Below are 17,650 nucleotides of genomic sequence, written 5' to 3' on the forward strand. Positions count from 1 at the left end.
AGTAGTAGTAGTAGTAGTAGTAGTATAACCCTGACCAACACCATTATTATTCCCATAACATTTATTTTTGCATTGTTTATGACTTGTTTATAAATTCATTTTTATCATTCAAATCCTTTATTTATTTATTTATTTATTTATTTATTTATTTATTTATAAATAAATGTCACTGATGTTTTGCTTGCACTTAAATACCATTTTTATATCCGGTACTGTCAAAATTTTCTCAAGTGTGGCATGATATTTACGTCATATCGCCCACCGCTAGTGTGTTTGTGAGTGTGTGTTGTTTTGTTGTGTCGTATTGTCCTCGCAAAGACAAGAAGACAGAAAAATCCACCCATAAATATCAGACACTATTGCATGGGTGTGTCATTCAGAGGAAGCTGGCAAGCTTTGCAAATCTACAATACAGCATCCAGTGGGCACGTAGTGCGTCTCCTGACAGCTGTCCAAACAGCGCCCAGCTCTGGAGGCAGAGAGTGGAAACGAGCTCCTTCTACCTCCGCTGCCAAACGGAAAAACACACAGCTCTAGACAAAGCTGATTTATTCTCCTCAGCGCAGACGTCACACGTGCTTCAGAGCACAATGCAGAATGTTCATGCGCTCACAGCCCAAACACTTCACCTGTGTTCATTTTATCTCTATATGAAACCAGGTGTGTGTGTGTGTGTGTGAAATTATCAGTGCTAAAATAGGCAAGGCTGCAGGGATCACTGAAATGGTTCGGTTATTCTCTGTCCTTCAATAGTGTGGCGTCTCTTAAGACCAGGTGCGTCACCACGAGATTAAGTATTATGCAAAGGTTTTGTCCTCCTAGCAGACTTGGTAAGGTGATACACTCCACACAAAGACAGGAAAAGGACCTGGTTCAAGATCACAGGTACAGACCAAAATGTGAGAGAATGATGAACACAGTCAGAAAAAAAACTGATACAGTACTGAAGTGGATGAATGCTGGTTTAGCTGCTGGTCTTTTTGTTTGTTTGTTTGTTTCTCAGGAAGATTGTAATTTTGTCTGCAACTTTTAATGGATCTGTTTTCTTTAGGCAGGGAAGGGTGAGCCCCATGAGTTTAAGGAAAAAACGTTTAAGAAGAAGCGCCAGTGTGGGGTGTGCAAGCAAAACATAGACAGTCTGGGATCCTTCTGCCGAGGTGAGTCTCTTCTCCTGATTCCTTCACCTTTTAGTTCATTGGGACTTCTTAATTGCTTTTCAGTGATTTAATGTTTTGATTCCTCTTGACCACTGTTACACAAAGCATGGCTTAGAGAAGCCTTGTTCAAAGAGCAGGAGATGAAATTTGCTTCTGGGTTGCTCTCTAAATCTGTATATCTTGTTCTCTGTCATTTACAGTCTGCAAAACAGCCACTCACAAGAAATGTGAAAGTAAGGTAAGGACATGCTCTCTCTGGTCTCATCATTTAAAACCTGGTAGCTAATACAGAGATTAGCTAACTCCTGTCTCAGTTCTTCTATCCATCTCTCTCTCTCTCTCTCTCTCTCTCTCTCTCTCTCTCTCTCTCTCTCTCTCTCTCTCTCTGTCTCTCTCTGAAGGCCTCTGTGTGTTGGGGCAGCCGCACCCCAGCCGCATGCCCCATTCGTGAATGGCTCATTGACAAGTCACTGAATGCCTGCTCTACCCATAGACTGACCTGGCAGACACAATGTCAGGCCTGCAGAAGCCAGCAGCATCCTGTGTTACACCAGGAATACAGCCAGAGCTAAATCATGCTTTGGAAGCTGTTAATGTAGATTAATCTTGTGGTTAATAAGGGTTGTAGAATTGATGCATTCGTTCTGTGGATGTTTCAGTAAAAGCATAAGGAAGCAGTTCTGGTTTTAGGAACATGGCAACACAATGATTTGCTGAAGAAGTCCGATCTAATCCCTCTTTCATAGGATGGCATGTCAATCTTAGAATTTTTATCTATTCCTCTGTCTATTGATGTAGATACACAATCTAATCATTCTTAGAATAAAGCAGCGGTCACACGAGACTTTCAGCATCCAGATACGACATCACATGCCAGTATTAAAATATGGCATCTTTTTCTGTAAGTAGTGACACCGCAGTCTAGGCTACTTCTCTTTTGATGTTGATTTTTATATTCTTTGAAGCCTGTGTCGTATAAAACGGCATAAACGGGATGGTGCGACACTACTGTTGTTGTTGTGAAGAGGTCACGCGGTGACGTGTCGATCTTCTATTGACCTCTGAATTCGCAGGTCAGAGCTCACTAGACTTGGACTTTGGAACGCCGCAAAATGTGAAACTTCTTTGCATGGTCTCCAGGATTTGCATGTGTATGAATTGAAGTTAATGGGGTGAAAAGTGTAGTGTGACCGCCCCTTAAAGACTTATCCTGGCACTAGAACCAGGGTTCTTTGTTTTGTCCTTGAAGGGTTCTAAATGTCCTAAAATCTAAAATCCTTATCTATCCAAAGAACTGTCGAGGAACCTTATTTTTTGGCTAGTGTTCACCTAGAGATGCTCTTGAGATGCTCGTTACTTCCTGCTGACATGTTCATGATGTGGTCATCGTTTGTATAAAGTATAACACTTCAGCTAGTTGTCGAGACTTAGCTGCAGCTGTGTTCTGTACTATGGAAGTCTCAACTACCTGTAGACAAGCATGACAGAGTCCCTGACTTCTGTGATCCATCTTGTACAAGCCTGCCAGTTTAACCCCAGCAGGCCTTATATAGGTTATATATTTGTGTATAGTTGTGTAACACGAAGTCCCACTGCCATTTCTGCCATTCTGTAGTGATAGGGCTCATCTAAGAGCTGGAAGAGAAGCACCGTCGCTGTCCCACAGGGGAACGTTCAGGTACTGAGACAGTATCTTTTCAGTCCCTTGTCTGCTCTGTGGCACCCGTGCTCCCACTCCAGCTTTCAGCGCCATGGCTCTGAGGCTAAACATATGGATGCTTTTGAAAACCATTTCACTCCACCTGGCTTAGGAGACAAACAGGAACTTGGCATGAGAAAAGATCAAAGTCTCCACTGCCTTTCTAGGGACAACATGCATTAAAAAAAAAATTAAGGGCACTTGAGTGCTGGCTTGGCTTAAATACTATTAATAGCAGTGCCAGATGGCTTACAGGCTGCTAACATTAAGTCTGGTGCTAACTCATTATAATTTCCACATGTTTGAACTGAAGAGGTCTTTGTTTAATATCTTTAGTCATGATTGCTGTTGCCAATGTGCTGAAGCTGTGCAGCCCTCGGTGTACTGTGACTGCAGTCCTCCCTCAATATTAAAGATCCATTTGAACGAGAGTCAGTTGCTCCCTGGTGCTCTGGTGAGCTTTAGGCAACGTGCTATTCGCTGACAACTGATTTGATTTGACTGTGCATCCGTTCTCCCTACTGACCTACAGGAATGTAAAACAGACTTGCGTTAGAGTGCTTTAGAACGAGTGATTTATAATGTTAGATCAGCAGGGATGGTAATAATTTTGATTTAGGTTCATGCTAAAAGCAGAAATATTAACATTTTAACCTTTAACATAGCAGGAATTTTGCAAGATCTTTCATAAAAGATGCAGAATACATTTCTACAAAAGTGAGTAGCTTTCTACCTATGCGTCTACTGTGCATGTGACAATACTCCAGCATTGAAGCATTAAAAAACATCGAGTCAGCTGGCGATGTAGCATGTTTTAGCTCCGTGAGCTCATTTATAACTTGATCTGGCCCGTAAATATGTCTCTTTTTGGTTCATATTATGTATGTAACCACAATAGTCTTTTCTGTCTTGTTGAAAACAAGATAGCTGTAATCGGTAAAGACGCTTTTCCACATCTTTTAATTGTCTGTGCTCGCAGGAAAAGGTAAAAGAGGATGCTGGTACCACAGTGTCTCAAGAAATGGCATGGTAGGTAGTCTAAAACTAGCATAATAACATTTTCAGCATTATCACAGTGTCTCTTGAATGTTTGCACACTAAAAGTGAGAGGGTTTTTATGCTGTCCCTCCCCCCTTTTTTTTTTTTTTTTTTTTTTTTTTTTTTTTTTTAAATTTCCTAGGAGAACGTGGAGTATTCTATATTCTAGAAAATGACTTTCATTCACAACATCTGAAACATGGATATGAAGTCAAATAAGGGGTGATCATGCCTACCCTGTACATTTTTCAGAAATGCCCAAATAACATGTAAACTACTAATATTCTAGCTTCTAAATAATTCTGTACTATTTCTGTATTATCACAAGCTATCTCATTGTATAATTCTAGATTGATTAATGTGGTATTACCATCAGTTTCCTCAGCACCTTATTTTCTCAAGCCAAATCTATTTGGATATATATTTGGAAATAGCCCCTTCCTGGCTGCAGTTTGTCTGGAGTGAGTCATGTGATGAGTCAGGAATGAATTCTTTTTATTTATGTCAGTGTGTGTTTCTGGCAAAATTGTCCCGAATTTCCCCATTAAGATGAGTCGACTGCTCTTAAGGTGCATCTGCAAGCAATTCAGTGAGCAGTAAAGATTCTCTAACCACACTGTTGCCCAATGAGACAAACAGGCTCATACATCAAGGCATTGGAAATATCTTCTCTCCCACTCTGTATGCTATTTTTCTCAAATGGTGCTTCCTGAAGTCAAAGATAGAATCAGGAATTGTCTGTGTTCTTCCTTTGGGGTGTGTGGTTGTGTGAAAGAGACAGATAGTGAGACAGTGTGTGTGTGCGCGTCAAGTCTGGGTCATGCTACGCACTTGTCTCCAATCTTACAACAAAGAAACTCATGGCGTAGGCGTAATTTATGATTGAGGCACAGGGGATTGTCCCTACCACAGTTTGATATTTCCATGTTTGTTCACAAAAATGTTTTTGATTGTTTAAAAAAAAAAAAAAAATTGTATAATATATTTTGCCAGAAACAGCTCCAAATGCTTTCTACAAACATGAGTTTAACCATATACAGTGGTGCTTGAAAGTTTCTGATCCCTTTAGAATTTTCTATATTTCTGCATAAATATGACCTAAAACACCATCAGATTTTCACAGAAGTCCTAAAACTAGATTAAACAAACGAGACAAAAATATTATACTTGGTCATTTACTTATTGAGGAAAATGACAATATTACATATCTGTGAGTGGCAAAACTATGTGAACCTTTGCTTTCAGTATCTGCTGTGACATCCCTGTGCACAATAACTGCATCTAAATGTTTCCAGTAACTGTTGATCAGTCCTGCACATTGGTTTGGAGGAATTTTAGCCCATTCCTCAGTACAGAACAGCTTCAACTCTGGGATATTGGTGGGTTTCCTCATATGAACTACTTTCTTCAGGTCCTTCCACAACATTTCTATTGGATAAAGGTCAGAATTTAGAGAATATACAGCATATCTCAGGGTGGAAAAGGTAAAAAAATGTCTCCTCTGTGATTAAAATCTTGAATCTGGACATCTGTTAATGAGCATGGCACAAGCGAGTTTCAATCATTATATTAATGGCGTATGTGACTATAATGTAAAGTGAAGCTACAAACTGTCTCAGGAATGGCCTGTTTGTTTAGCCTGTGACATTGCACTTCTTGGTTCACTTTAATTTTCCTTCTGACTGATATAGTAACGCACAGTGTAGGTGATGTAAACCAAACCAACTATCATTCCTTCATTAAGTTATGCCTTTGCACTCCATGCACATCAGAAACTTGGTTTTTATTTTAACATCTACCCTGCATCATGAAAGAGTCGAAATCCTGGTTTATACTTCTGCGACTGCTTATCTGTGAACATATCAGGCTGGTGTATAGGTATCTACCTTGATCGCATATCTACTATCTTCTACTACAGCTCATGGCTCAGAATTTCTGCCTGAAGAAAACGCCCCCCTCAAGTTGGAGTTCCTGCTTAGGAAGTCAGGAAGGGTTTCTAAACCTTGAGTTGAGCATGTGATGTTATATCAACATAGTAAATTAGCTTGTCTTCTACACAGTTTGCAGTATTGAGAACATAAATACGCTATAAATGTTAAAATTTAATTACTAACATTAGTTGGCTTGCTCGTTACTAGACAAATACGAGACCGGCTTTGATGGAGGCGTCTAACTTTTTCCTTACTGTGTACTGTATTTCAAATGTACGGGGGGGTCCTCAGGGTCCTCGTGGTCTCCCCACCACTAGTATGTAGCATCCACCTGGATGATGCGACGGCAGCCATAGTGCGACCAACAGAAAGCCCACCACACACCAGCTATTAGTGGAGAGGAGAGAGTGATGTATCCAATTCAGAGATTGGCATTATTAGGGGGCCATGATAGAGAAGGGCCAATGGGGGAATTTCACGTTTTGAAAGGCGCTGAGAGGAAGAAAGAACCTTGCATGATCATTTATAAATCAAGTCAGTTTGTGCCAAAAGCATTTCTCAAACTCATGTGTTTTAAGGAGTTCATGTATTGAAGGATTAAAGATTAGGGAATGTAACAGCTGTTGTGAACAATGTATGGGGCAGGATGGAACATTTCCTCCACTGAGAGGAAAAAAAAGATACTCATTTCCTGTGTGGTAGCAGTTGGATGGGCCAAGTGGGGAAAGACATCATTTCCAGTAACCTCCATGACTACAGTGCATGTTTATAATCTCATTTTCTGTGCGCGTGTGTCTGCGTTTGTGTGTCTGTGGGCCATTTCAGAACCATACTGATTAGGGAGTTAGAGATTTGTCTGCTGTTGTGTCTAATTGAGCTGATGATCCTCTGTACACTTTGATCCAGCTGGTCACAGAGTTCACTATGTACTAAATGCTGAGATTCATTGTGCAAATAAATGATAAACAGTACACGTACTGACACGTAGGGGAGAGATGTTGCATGCATCAGTGTTGATGTTGAGATTAGAAATGTGGATATACCATGCCATGTAGTGTGTGTGTATGTATGTATGTATGTATGTATGTATGTATGTATGTGTATATAATACATATAACCTGGGTTACCAGGTAGATACCAAGTTACTCGATTAATTTAGGTCATTGAAAATTCTGAATTCTGAACAATATATCACAAACAGATCAAATATATTTGAATGCTGTATCCAAGATTCGTCTCACGGAATGCGATTTTAAAGCACCTTATTTGTGCCATACGTCATCGTGAAGTACTTCAGTATTTAATTTCATTTTCATTTAGGCTCAAATGTTAATGAAATCTTGAGCTGTCTTGATTGTGTGGATTTAAGAAAACACTTCAAGTAAAAAAAAAATGGATTCTGTTAATAGTTATCTGTTCTTAGCTTCCCAAAAGGTTTGTTCGAGGAACCCTCTCTGAAATGAAACATACAATTTCTTGTATGATTTTACATAGAAACTTTAAGGGTTTCCCCACAGGGAAATCTGAAGAACTTGTTAAGTGTGCTAGATGTAACTGTTTGCCATGTTTACAAAACCTTCCCAAAGCCACAGTATAAGAAATATAACAAAATCAAGCAGTAAATAACCCCAGCTAGTTGACATGGGATTTTCCTCTGTTGATATCTTGTAAATTGAGGAGTGTATGTACTGTTTTATTTTTGTCTTAGCTCTCTGTTCTTGGTTGTTGAATGACTGTTGTCCCTGGAGGGTTTGTAAGTTCCTGTTTATGTTGGCAAAATAAGATATTAGTGGTTTCAGGAAAAATAGATAAGTTTAAGTAAAGAGCTTATGCTTAAAGGAGCAAAAATATAGCTAAGCTGCAGGCTCTCAACTGGAGTTCACGTCTGTATAAACTATGTCCGATAGGAACAGCTGCTTAGGAAGTGGTCCATCAGCGTGTGTGAGAACCAGTCTGCTGGGGAGATGACCAGTCTTGGGAAAATTCTGAGCAGAACTCAGTAAAGTGTATGCACATTGTATCGGATATTACTGTCAGTACTTTTACATGGACAACAATAATCCAATATTAACCCGATTAAGACAATAATCTGATTAAGAAACTAGCATGTAAACACTGATTATTGATGACCTTAATCCGGCTAAAGTCATACTCGAAGTAAACACAAATCAAATTAAGACCTGTGGAGTACTCCTGTTTTAGTCAAATTTTGCGTGCATTACAGACATGTAACGTCACATTATTAACGTTGCGTGGGAGTTTTCGCCACATTTTGTGACAGGACACACACACACGGCAGTGCTCAACCGTTTTACGGCAAACAAGAGAGCACGGCTGCGTCCAAAACCGCGTACTTACCTACTATATAGTAGGCGAAATACATGTATTGTAGCTACTATATAGTAGGTAAGTACAAGGTTTGGGACGCAGCCAACAGCTTTAAGCAGTCATCTATTTGCGATATTATCTTATTCAGAATAAGCTCAATAATTATTTTACTGCAGTCCATGTCTTTAGTCCGTAGTCTATAATACACGTCGATAATGCGACTAAAATAGGAGTACTCCACGTCTTAATTCGTATTTGTGTTTACTTCGAGTATGACTTTAGGTGGATTAAGGTCATCAATAATTGCTGTTTACATGGTCGTTTCTTAATCAGAGAATCGTGTTAATATCGGATGATTATTATTCATGTAAACGCACTGAATGTCAGTTCTGTCAGCACATGAGATGCACCAGCCTTAATTCCATATCAGCCCTCAGGGATGCTTACCTCATCATGCTGCATGTTTTGCAAGGCTTTTAACCCTTGTTATATTTCGACATCTCAGAGTCACATAAAGCAGATCTGCCCTTGCTTTCATCATTGCCATATTACAGTTCATAGGAGAGGAAAGAGAATTATATGGATCAAATTTCTCGTTAGTCATGACAAAGAAAAAACTTTTATGTAATTAATGTTATTAATAATGACAGTCAAGATACTAAGTTTGTCATTCACAAGAGATATAAGTAAAACGGTAAAATTACTAATAGACTCGCATTCGTGCACACCAGAAATGATCAAATTAAATGCTGAAATAAATTCAGCTTAAAACGTGCGCTGCCGTGTAGTACAAACTAAAAATGAAACTTGTTAAACAAGTGGTTTAATTGGCTGGAATGTTCAAACTAAACCAAACTTAACAGTGGGTTAATCAGTACTTGTATGCCTTACGAAGAACATTTATGCAGTAGTTGATGAAGTGGCGAGTGTGTGTGTATAGTAGCAACCTCTTCGTAGGTACTGAGCAGTAGCCACGCACAAAGAACCTAGGATTAATCTGTTGATGAAGACAGATGACCACGAAAGGTTAAATTTAAGAACATTCTTGGTTCAAAGGAAAACCCCCACCTGCCCCCACAGTGCTTTTGCCTGAAAACACTACATTCCAGCCAGACTAATCTCATTAATGACACTGTTTACACCAGAGGTTATGTCTGCCCTCCCTCTCCTCCACTCCTTCCTTCCTTCCTTCTCTTCCTCCCTCCATCACTCAATATCACTTTCAACCACACCCATTCTTCTCCACTCCTATCCTTATCCTTACATTTTTACCTCTCTCCCTCTCTTCGATCATTTATAGTCTGCCGCTCAGATAGAGAATGTAGTAGTTATTTAGCACTGAGATGCCGTCTGCACTGATCCCAACTGCATCCCTTTTTTTAGTTAGATCGAGGCAAACGTCAGCAAGCTCTAAACCCAGAACCTCAGAAAGCGGGTTTCCCAGTGGGTTACCTGCAGCATGTATATCAAAGCTTGTCAGCGTTTACTTTAGATCACTTTAGGAGCCATCAGAATTGGAGACAGGCCCCTTGGTTTACATTATACAGAATCTCAAACCTCACACACACACACGCGCTCCCTGTCATCCCCACACTGTCCTATATTGAACTTAACATGACATCAGGCTGTGTTAGACATCTGGAATGTTTAATGCACTCTGAAAAGACTGGATATTATATGCCACTCCACATACATCTTACAGAAATTATGGTTAGGTTGTGTTGTATTTGGAGACCTGCTTCAACAAGTGAGTTTTGTATAAAAGTATGTAATGTTTCATTTGGCCTAAAGAAATATTTACATTCAACTCCCGCCAAGCCAGTCTGACGTTTAACTTTATGGCATAATAGAGCCTAATCTCACACAACGATGGAAGTCCACTCGAATGTTGGGCCGTTCCTAATTGCCCTGTGAAACCCAGAGAGAGAACGGGAAAAGAGGCAAGGACACCGAATTCTAGGGATTGAGGGAGAGGGAGCAAAAAAGCAAGCTTTTGCAGGAAATGAGTGCATAAGTGTTGGCCCAGGAGATGGAATCTGGTGTGTTTGTTCTGGAATAATGCTCCCCTGTTGCAGGCCCCCCAACCCAGCAAGAGTGAAACGCACAGGGAAAGGACTGCAGGAAAGCCTTACATGGGGAAAAGGGGTGCTTTGAGGGAGTTAGTGGAAAACGTATGGAATAAGGCATAATGAAGAAGGGAGAACGCGGTGAGGAGAAAAACCTTAAGAGTGAAAGGACAATAGAGATGGAGCACAGGAGAGGAAGGGTAAAAGGAAAAGTTGAATTGTGGAGACAAGGGTTAATGGTAGTGGAGAAGTAGTTTTGCGGCATTAGAATGATTGATGGTCATTGGAAAGGAAGGCACAAATGAATTTGACAAGAAACAGGCCTGATGAAGATATGAATAAAATTGGCCATGTGGAAAGTGGGTTAAAAAATGAGGGAAAAGATGTTATGTGTACTAATTACTTAAACAGACACTGTCTACTATGTTCTACTTTAGGAGTAGTTGCCCATTTTCCATACAATTAATCATGTTAATCTGGAATATATTAATTTTACTTACTTGACTTTAGTAGTGATCCATCAAGGCTCTAGATTTCACCTTATCACTTGGAGTAACACAATGACTACGTTTACATGGACAACAATAATCTAATTGTTGACCTTATTCTGAATAAGATAATATTGCGATTAAGATGTTTACATGAGTCACTTTTAGAATACTCCTTTCATGTTCCTGTTTTACATGTTATAATATAGAACATAGCGTGATTAACGGCACATATCATTACGTCCCCACGCCACGCCGTCTGACGTTCCTTCCAGAATTTCACGTATCGACATACAGTTGGTCTTCGTTATGGTCCCACATACAGTTCTGTTTGTTTAATTTTTAATTTTTTGAAAGCTTCAAGTGCAGTTAATTATTTGTCATGCTATACGTGCTAATGGACGACTGCTTGAAGCCGTGGGCTATGTCCCAAACTGCATATTTACCATGTATACGTGTATTTAACCTACTATATAGTAGGTAAGTACGTGGTTTGGGATGCAACCGAGCTCTATTGTTTGCCGTCAAACGGTTGAGCACTGCCGTGTGTGTATGTGTCTTGTCACAAAATGCGGTGAAAACTCCCACACGACGTTAATAGTGTGATTAAGGTGTTTATATGTCTGTAATGCACATCGATAATGCGACTAAAACAGGAGTACTCCAAATGTTTTAATTTGATTTGTGTTTACTTCAAGTATGACTTTGTCAGATTAAGGTCATCAATAATCGCTGTTTACATGTTAGTGTCTTAATCAGATTATTGTCTTAATCGGGTTAATATTGCATTATTGTTGTCCATGTAAACGTACTGATTGACTACCTTTGTTTGGACACACTATGTATTTTGCTAAAGGCCAAAATGAGTGAAAATGAGGAGCAGGTGTCCAGAATTTTGATTGTGTATTTGAGTGTATATTTATTACACAAGATTGCTTATTTTTTTACATGCAGTCTGAGAGCAGAGAATTTAACTGCTTATGAATTACATGAACAAATCCTTCTGCATGTGTATTTTCAGAGTTCAGCCAAGACATTTGGAAAATAGATTTTATAATGGGAGCCCACCTAGCAACACACACACTCCAAACTGTACATAGAGACTTAATTTGACATCAGCGCTTCTACTGGCTCCTTTTTCTTTTTATTTATTATTTAAAAACTTTTTTTTTTTCCATCCAATTTTTCTATACACCCAAAGGCCTCGATTGCACTTTCCTGGAAATATGCAACAAACCAGAATTTTGCATCATGCATTCATTGCTCCAGTGTGTCATACAACCAAAATACAACCCAATCTGATAACCTCTCTCACGCATACACAACATATTTACACACACCGTCAAAAACCAAGGCCAGTGGAGTGAGATCTTCTGGCCTCAGCCCTTTTCCTGTGGCCAAACAAACAGGAGCGGATGTGTTCGGTGGGGGGGCTGGAAAATTTTTAGCAGTGGGTCATTACATAAGCATGACTGTCAGCACATAAGCATGACTGTCAGCACACGAACACACACACACACACACACACACACACACACACACACACACACACACACACACACACACACACACACACACAGAGAACTTGTTCAGACTACCTGATGTGAGCCAGGTAGCCAGGTAGTTAGCTGTATTCTCCATAAGTAATGTCAAAGGTCACCCCAATTCCCAGTACTCAGGGATGTACACAGTTCTCTCTTTCTCTCCCTCTCTCTCTCTCCCTCTCTCTCTCTCTCTCTCTCTCTCTCTCTTTTACTTTCTCACAATCAGCAGCATATGTGAGTTTTTCCCTCTAGCTTATCTGTCATTGTAAGGAAGCATTTCCTCTGCCCATTCCCAACACACCACTCCCTTCTCTTCATCCTCCACACGGAGAGAGGAATAGAGCAGGGGTAGAAGGGAACAGTGGCAGGCCTGAGAGTGTATGTGTGCGTGCATGTGTAGGTGATGGGGATGTTGCCATATTCCTTACTCAAGTTACTGTTCTTCGTTGCAGGCCAGCACACCCTGTATCCCGGCCCCATCCTCTGATTTGGTGAGTTGAATTTTCTCTTGAATTGTAAATACCTTGTGGCCAGTGGTCCCAGGATAAGCTCTATACCCAGCACACCTATGACGAGGATAAAGTGGGTTACTGAAGATGAATGAATGAATGAAAATTGCATTGCAAGAGTTCTTGGCTGTGCTATATGGCTAGTCTTGTCACTTCGCTCCATTTTCTTTCGCTTATCTAGTCACTTGTCTCCCTCGCTCCATCATTCTACTCAGTGCTGAAAAAGAGCTCTATTAAATATATGTTTGTTCGCAAATATTTTTAAACTCTTGCTGATTTTTTGAAATGTTTTTCCTCAAGCCCATTAGAACAAAAGGCACTAAACTGTACCTTTCCTTGTCACTTGGGTAGTACACTCAAGGGTACAGTGTTTGTACCTTTTAGCGTGCACTTTTTTTACCCAGAAAGGTGCATGCAGTTTACATTTTAAGCCTTAAGTACCATATGCACTTTAAATCATGTAGGACAGGTGTATTTATTTTTTTTTTTTTCTGAAAGCATAGGACACTAATTGTTTGGAAAGTTTCAGAAAAAATTTGACAGACTTACTTCCAAGGAGTTCAGTGTTGCTCTTCATTTTGAAACGATGACAGGAGGAGAGAGTCCAAGCTACTAGAGAATTTCAATTATTCATCCAAGTGATTTTTCTTCCAGATTTGCTCTAAAGTTGTTTAGCATTCAGTAAAATTGAAGCCAATATAAAGACACATTCTTGTCTGTTGGCTGTGTTTATCATACCTTATCCTGCTTCTCATCTACAGCAGCGGAGAGGAACGGCCTCCTCTCGACACATCCAACATCTGGTAAGAATGCTCTTTTTCTGTCCACTGTCTTTCTTTCTCATTGTATTTTTACAACCAGATATAATACACTACTACATCTATATATGTGGAGAAAAAGTGATAGTCACACACAATAATAATAATAATAATAATAATAATAATCATCATCATCATCATCATCATCATCGGATCTTGTCTCTTTTCTTCAGGGCTCAACCAAATCTCTGACATACACCAAACCGAGAAGTACTCTACCCAGGTAAAATTTCCAGAGTTTTCACTATGCAACATACCAGTGAGACAGTGAGCGTTCTTCAGCAGCAGACCTGCATGAGACTTGAGCCAATTACACTTTACAAACATCCTGGACCATAAATTTGTGGGTTTTATCTGTGGAACGAAACTGCTAACGCTCATTGAGTTAATCTCTTTTGGCTTTGAGTGTGGAGTAATATGCAGAGAGTCATCGCTCAAGCATGTGACTAAGGACTTGGCTATTTCTGCTGGAACAGACTGACAGCTTGGATGTTTCATATCAAAACCCCATGCATTTGACTTGTGCACCAATTCAACACATTACCAAAAACTGCAGAAGACTGTTTGTAATTTTCTCGGCTGGATGCATAATATTTTCCTAACTCCCTCTCGTCAATAGCTGTCTCCTTCCCGCCACCTTCACAGCACACTATTTATCGCCAAAGCTTCTGTTACAAATGTTGTAAATATTGTAAAGAATAACAGCATTTAACTCTAAACATGTAAAATCTCCCTTCTCAGGAGTATAAGTGTGGATCGGGTGATGGACAGGGTGATGGAGCGCCACTACAACTTCGACCTCACTTACATCACTGAGCGCATCATCTCCGTCTTCTTTCCCCCTCTGCTGGATGAGCAGCGTTATCGCCTCAATCTCAAAGAAGTGGCAGCTATGCTCAAGTCCAAACACCAGGACAAGTTTTTGGTCAGTAACTCTGGTTTTACATCTCAGTGTGCAATTAAATTAGTGTGCAACTGTGCAATGAAAGCATTTTCCTTGCAGTGCTCATTTTAATACCTTTACATTTTAATGTCCTGTGCAGTTACTCAATTTGTCTGAGAGAAGGCATGACATCACACGGCTTAACCCCAAGGTAGACTTACTATGGACATTTCATTGTCCGCTTACAAGGAAATATAGTGTAAATAGTTTTTGACAGAGATGAGTGAGTTTTTTTTTTTTGTTCTCCATCATCCCCCCCCACCAGGTCCATGATTTTGGCTGGCCGGACCTACATGCACCTCCGCTGGACAAAATCTGTTCCATGTGCAAAGCCATGGAGACATGGCTGAACTCTGACCCTCAGCATGTGGTGGTTCTGCATTGCAAGGTCAGGGGTTACAAATGTCTTGAGAAAGTTCACTTAGGTTGACAGGAGGAGGCCCACAGGCTGTCTTGTGTAAATGCTAATATATTTATATGGCTCTGGTTTCAGATAGGAGGGAACAGCAAATATAATTCATTTCAAGATTTTATCTAGAGCTGCTTAACGTCTCATGCTTTGTTTTACAACCGACAATAACCTGTAACCATAATTTAAAAGCATGAATGTGGTATGTAAAAATTATAAGTAGGCAACTTTTATTATGTAAAAAAAATTCCTGTAATTAAACCTAATTCTTCGGACATTTTTTTTGACAGGGCAATAAAGGAAAGACGGGAGTTATCATCGCTGCATACATGCACTACAGCAAGATATCAGCAGGGTGAGTCTCCATTCAGTTCTCCACACAAAACTGTTGTGTGTAACATGTAAAATATAAAAGAAAGTAACTCAAAGCTCTTATACTGTGTCCCAAAGTAGTCTGGAAGGAATGGATAATTTAACATCAAGTTAATATCAATATCAAGAAACAATCTTGGCTACTGAGTGGCACAATATTAAAAACGTTCATCAGGAGAGCACAGGTTTTAATCCTGGTTATGCCATAGCTACGGTTCAACTACAAGAGAGAACTAATGAATGAATGAAAATTGGTGGTGACTAAATTGGAAGGGAAATTGGATAAAGTCCAGAACAAAAACAACAAACAAAAGGTAGCTGTTCTTGGGTGGAAGTCTACAGAATCCACATGAGTTTATCCAGTGAAGTCAGGTTGAGATTTTGGGCATAATGAACTTGATCTGTGTGTCTTTATACAGGGCAGATCAGGCTCTCAGCACACTGGCTATGAGGAAATTTTGTGAGGACAAAGTGTCGCCTTCTCTCCAGCCCTCACAGAACAGGTGTTTTGTTTTTTGTCTTATACAGTACTATTTTATACATTATTTACATTCTGTTACACTTCTCCCTCTCTCTTTATTCAAAACCTATATATGGGCAATAGTTTGTGGACACCAGACCAGCACAGCTATATGTGCTCTTTGAACATCACATTCCAGATTTAGTCCTCATTTGCTGTAATAACAGCCTCCACTCCACTATATATATAGTGCCCTCCATTAATATTGGCACCCTTGGTCAATATAAGCGACGAAGGCTGTGGAAAAATTGTCTTTATTTTTTGTCTATAATTGTTTAACCTTTTGATCTTTTGTTCAGAAAATTCACAAAAATACTCTGCTTTCATGGATATGAAACAATTGCAAACACAACACAGGTTTAACCCCCCCCCAAAGAAAATAAAAATAAATAAAAATAATTAAATAAATCTTTTTTTAATTATAGGTGTGCAACTATTATTGGCACCCCTATGAATTCCTATGAGAAAAATATATTTGATATATTATATTTGAACTATATTCCCATTGATATTTTGTATTTTTAGTACACCTGGAACTGGAAATTTTTCAACCATGACTTCCTGTTTCACAGGGGTATAGATATGAGGTAACACACAGGCCACATTCCCTTAGTCACTCATAGCAATGGGAAAGACCAAGGAATATAGCTGTGATGTGTGGCAAAAAGGTTGTTGAGCTTCACAAAATGGGAAGTGTCTATAAGAAAACAGCACGAGCATTGAAAATGCCCATTTCCACCTTCAGGGCAATAATTAAGAAGTTCCAGTCAATTGGAAATGTTATGAATCAACCTGGAAGAGGACGCGTGTCTATATTGTCTCAACGCACTGTGAAGAGGATGGTTCGAGTGGCCAAAAAATCTCCAAGAATCACAGCTGGAGAATTGCAGAAGTTAGTTGCATCTTGGGGTCAGAAAGTCTCCAAAACTACAATCTGAATTCATCTACATCACCACAAGTTGGAAAGGTTTCAAGAAAAAAGCCTCTACTCTCATCCAAAAACAATCTCAAGCGTCTTCAGATTGCCAGACACTATTGGAACTACAGATGGGATCGAGTTCTATGGTCAGATGAATCCAAAATAGAGCTTTTTGTCAATAAACACCAGAGGTGGTTTTGGCACACACCGAGAGGTAGTCATATGGAAAAGTACCTCATGCCCACGGTTAAATATGGTGGTGGCTCTTTAATGTTTTTGGTCCCTTCTTCTACCAGAGGACCTGGACATTTTGTTAGGATACATGACATCATGAACTCTATCAAATATCAACAGATATTAAATGAAAGCCTGACTGCCTCTGCCAGAAAGCTTCAAACGGGCCGTGGTCGGATCTTCCAGCAGGACAATGATCCAAAACATACATCAGAATCAACACAAAAATGGTTTACTGACCACAAAATCCAGGTCCTGCCATGAGTGTGTGTGTGTGTGTGTGTGTGTGTGTGTGTGTGTGTGTGTGTGTGTATATATATATATATATATATATATATATATATATATATATATATATATATATATATATATATATATATATATATCTTAGAGCTCTCAAAGTTATTTACAGACTAAGATGTACAAATTGACTGTATGAAATATATTACAAGTTGGCAGGCTTCAAAATGTACATTAGACATTTATGAGCAATTGTTGTAATGTGTGTATAAAAAATGTACAGTAGTCATAAGTAAAGTGTCAGTGTGTGTGTGTATGAATGTGCAGTGACCCTATGTAAAATTTGTTGTGCAATATGCAGTGCAAATGCAAAATCAGCAGACATGTCTGTGACCATCTCCATTATCCACATAGCTCCCCAACCTTTTTGTTGAC

The 17,650-nt window shown here is 39.5% G+C and overlaps 1 protein-coding gene across 7 annotated transcripts in view; it reads left to right on the forward strand.

The window, feature by feature from the left end:
- Window positions 1-17,650, forward strand: part of tns2a (tensin 2a) — a 48,002-nt gene that overhangs the window by 15,840 nt on the left and 14,512 nt on the right. For 5 of the 7 annotated variants that reach the window (XM_047160351.2, XM_017486905.3, XM_017486902.3 and 2 more), the window contains exons 2-11: window positions 1,052-1,157; window positions 1,358-1,395; window positions 12,704-12,742; window positions 13,522-13,563; window positions 13,752-13,801; window positions 14,320-14,503; window positions 14,622-14,672; window positions 14,787-14,909; window positions 15,221-15,285; window positions 15,722-15,805. In XM_047160351.2, coding sequence (XP_047016307.2) covers window positions 1,052-1,157; window positions 1,358-1,395; window positions 12,704-12,742; window positions 13,522-13,563; window positions 13,752-13,801; window positions 14,320-14,503; window positions 14,622-14,672; window positions 14,787-14,909; window positions 15,221-15,285; window positions 15,722-15,805 — 782 coding nt within the window. Of the gene's footprint in view, window positions 1-1,051; window positions 1,158-1,357; window positions 1,396-3,863; window positions 3,886-12,703; window positions 12,743-13,521; window positions 13,564-13,751; window positions 13,802-14,319; window positions 14,504-14,621; window positions 14,673-14,786; window positions 14,910-15,220; window positions 15,286-15,721; window positions 15,806-17,650 lie in introns of those variants that run through there. The other 2 variants (XM_017486903.3, XM_017486907.3) reach the window with 2 other exon arrangements.

This window comes from Ictalurus punctatus, chromosome 15, assembly GCF_001660625.3.
Source record: "Ictalurus punctatus breed USDA103 chromosome 15, Coco_2.0, whole genome shotgun sequence".
Taxonomy (NCBI): domain Eukaryota; kingdom Metazoa; phylum Chordata; class Actinopteri; order Siluriformes; family Ictaluridae; genus Ictalurus; species Ictalurus punctatus.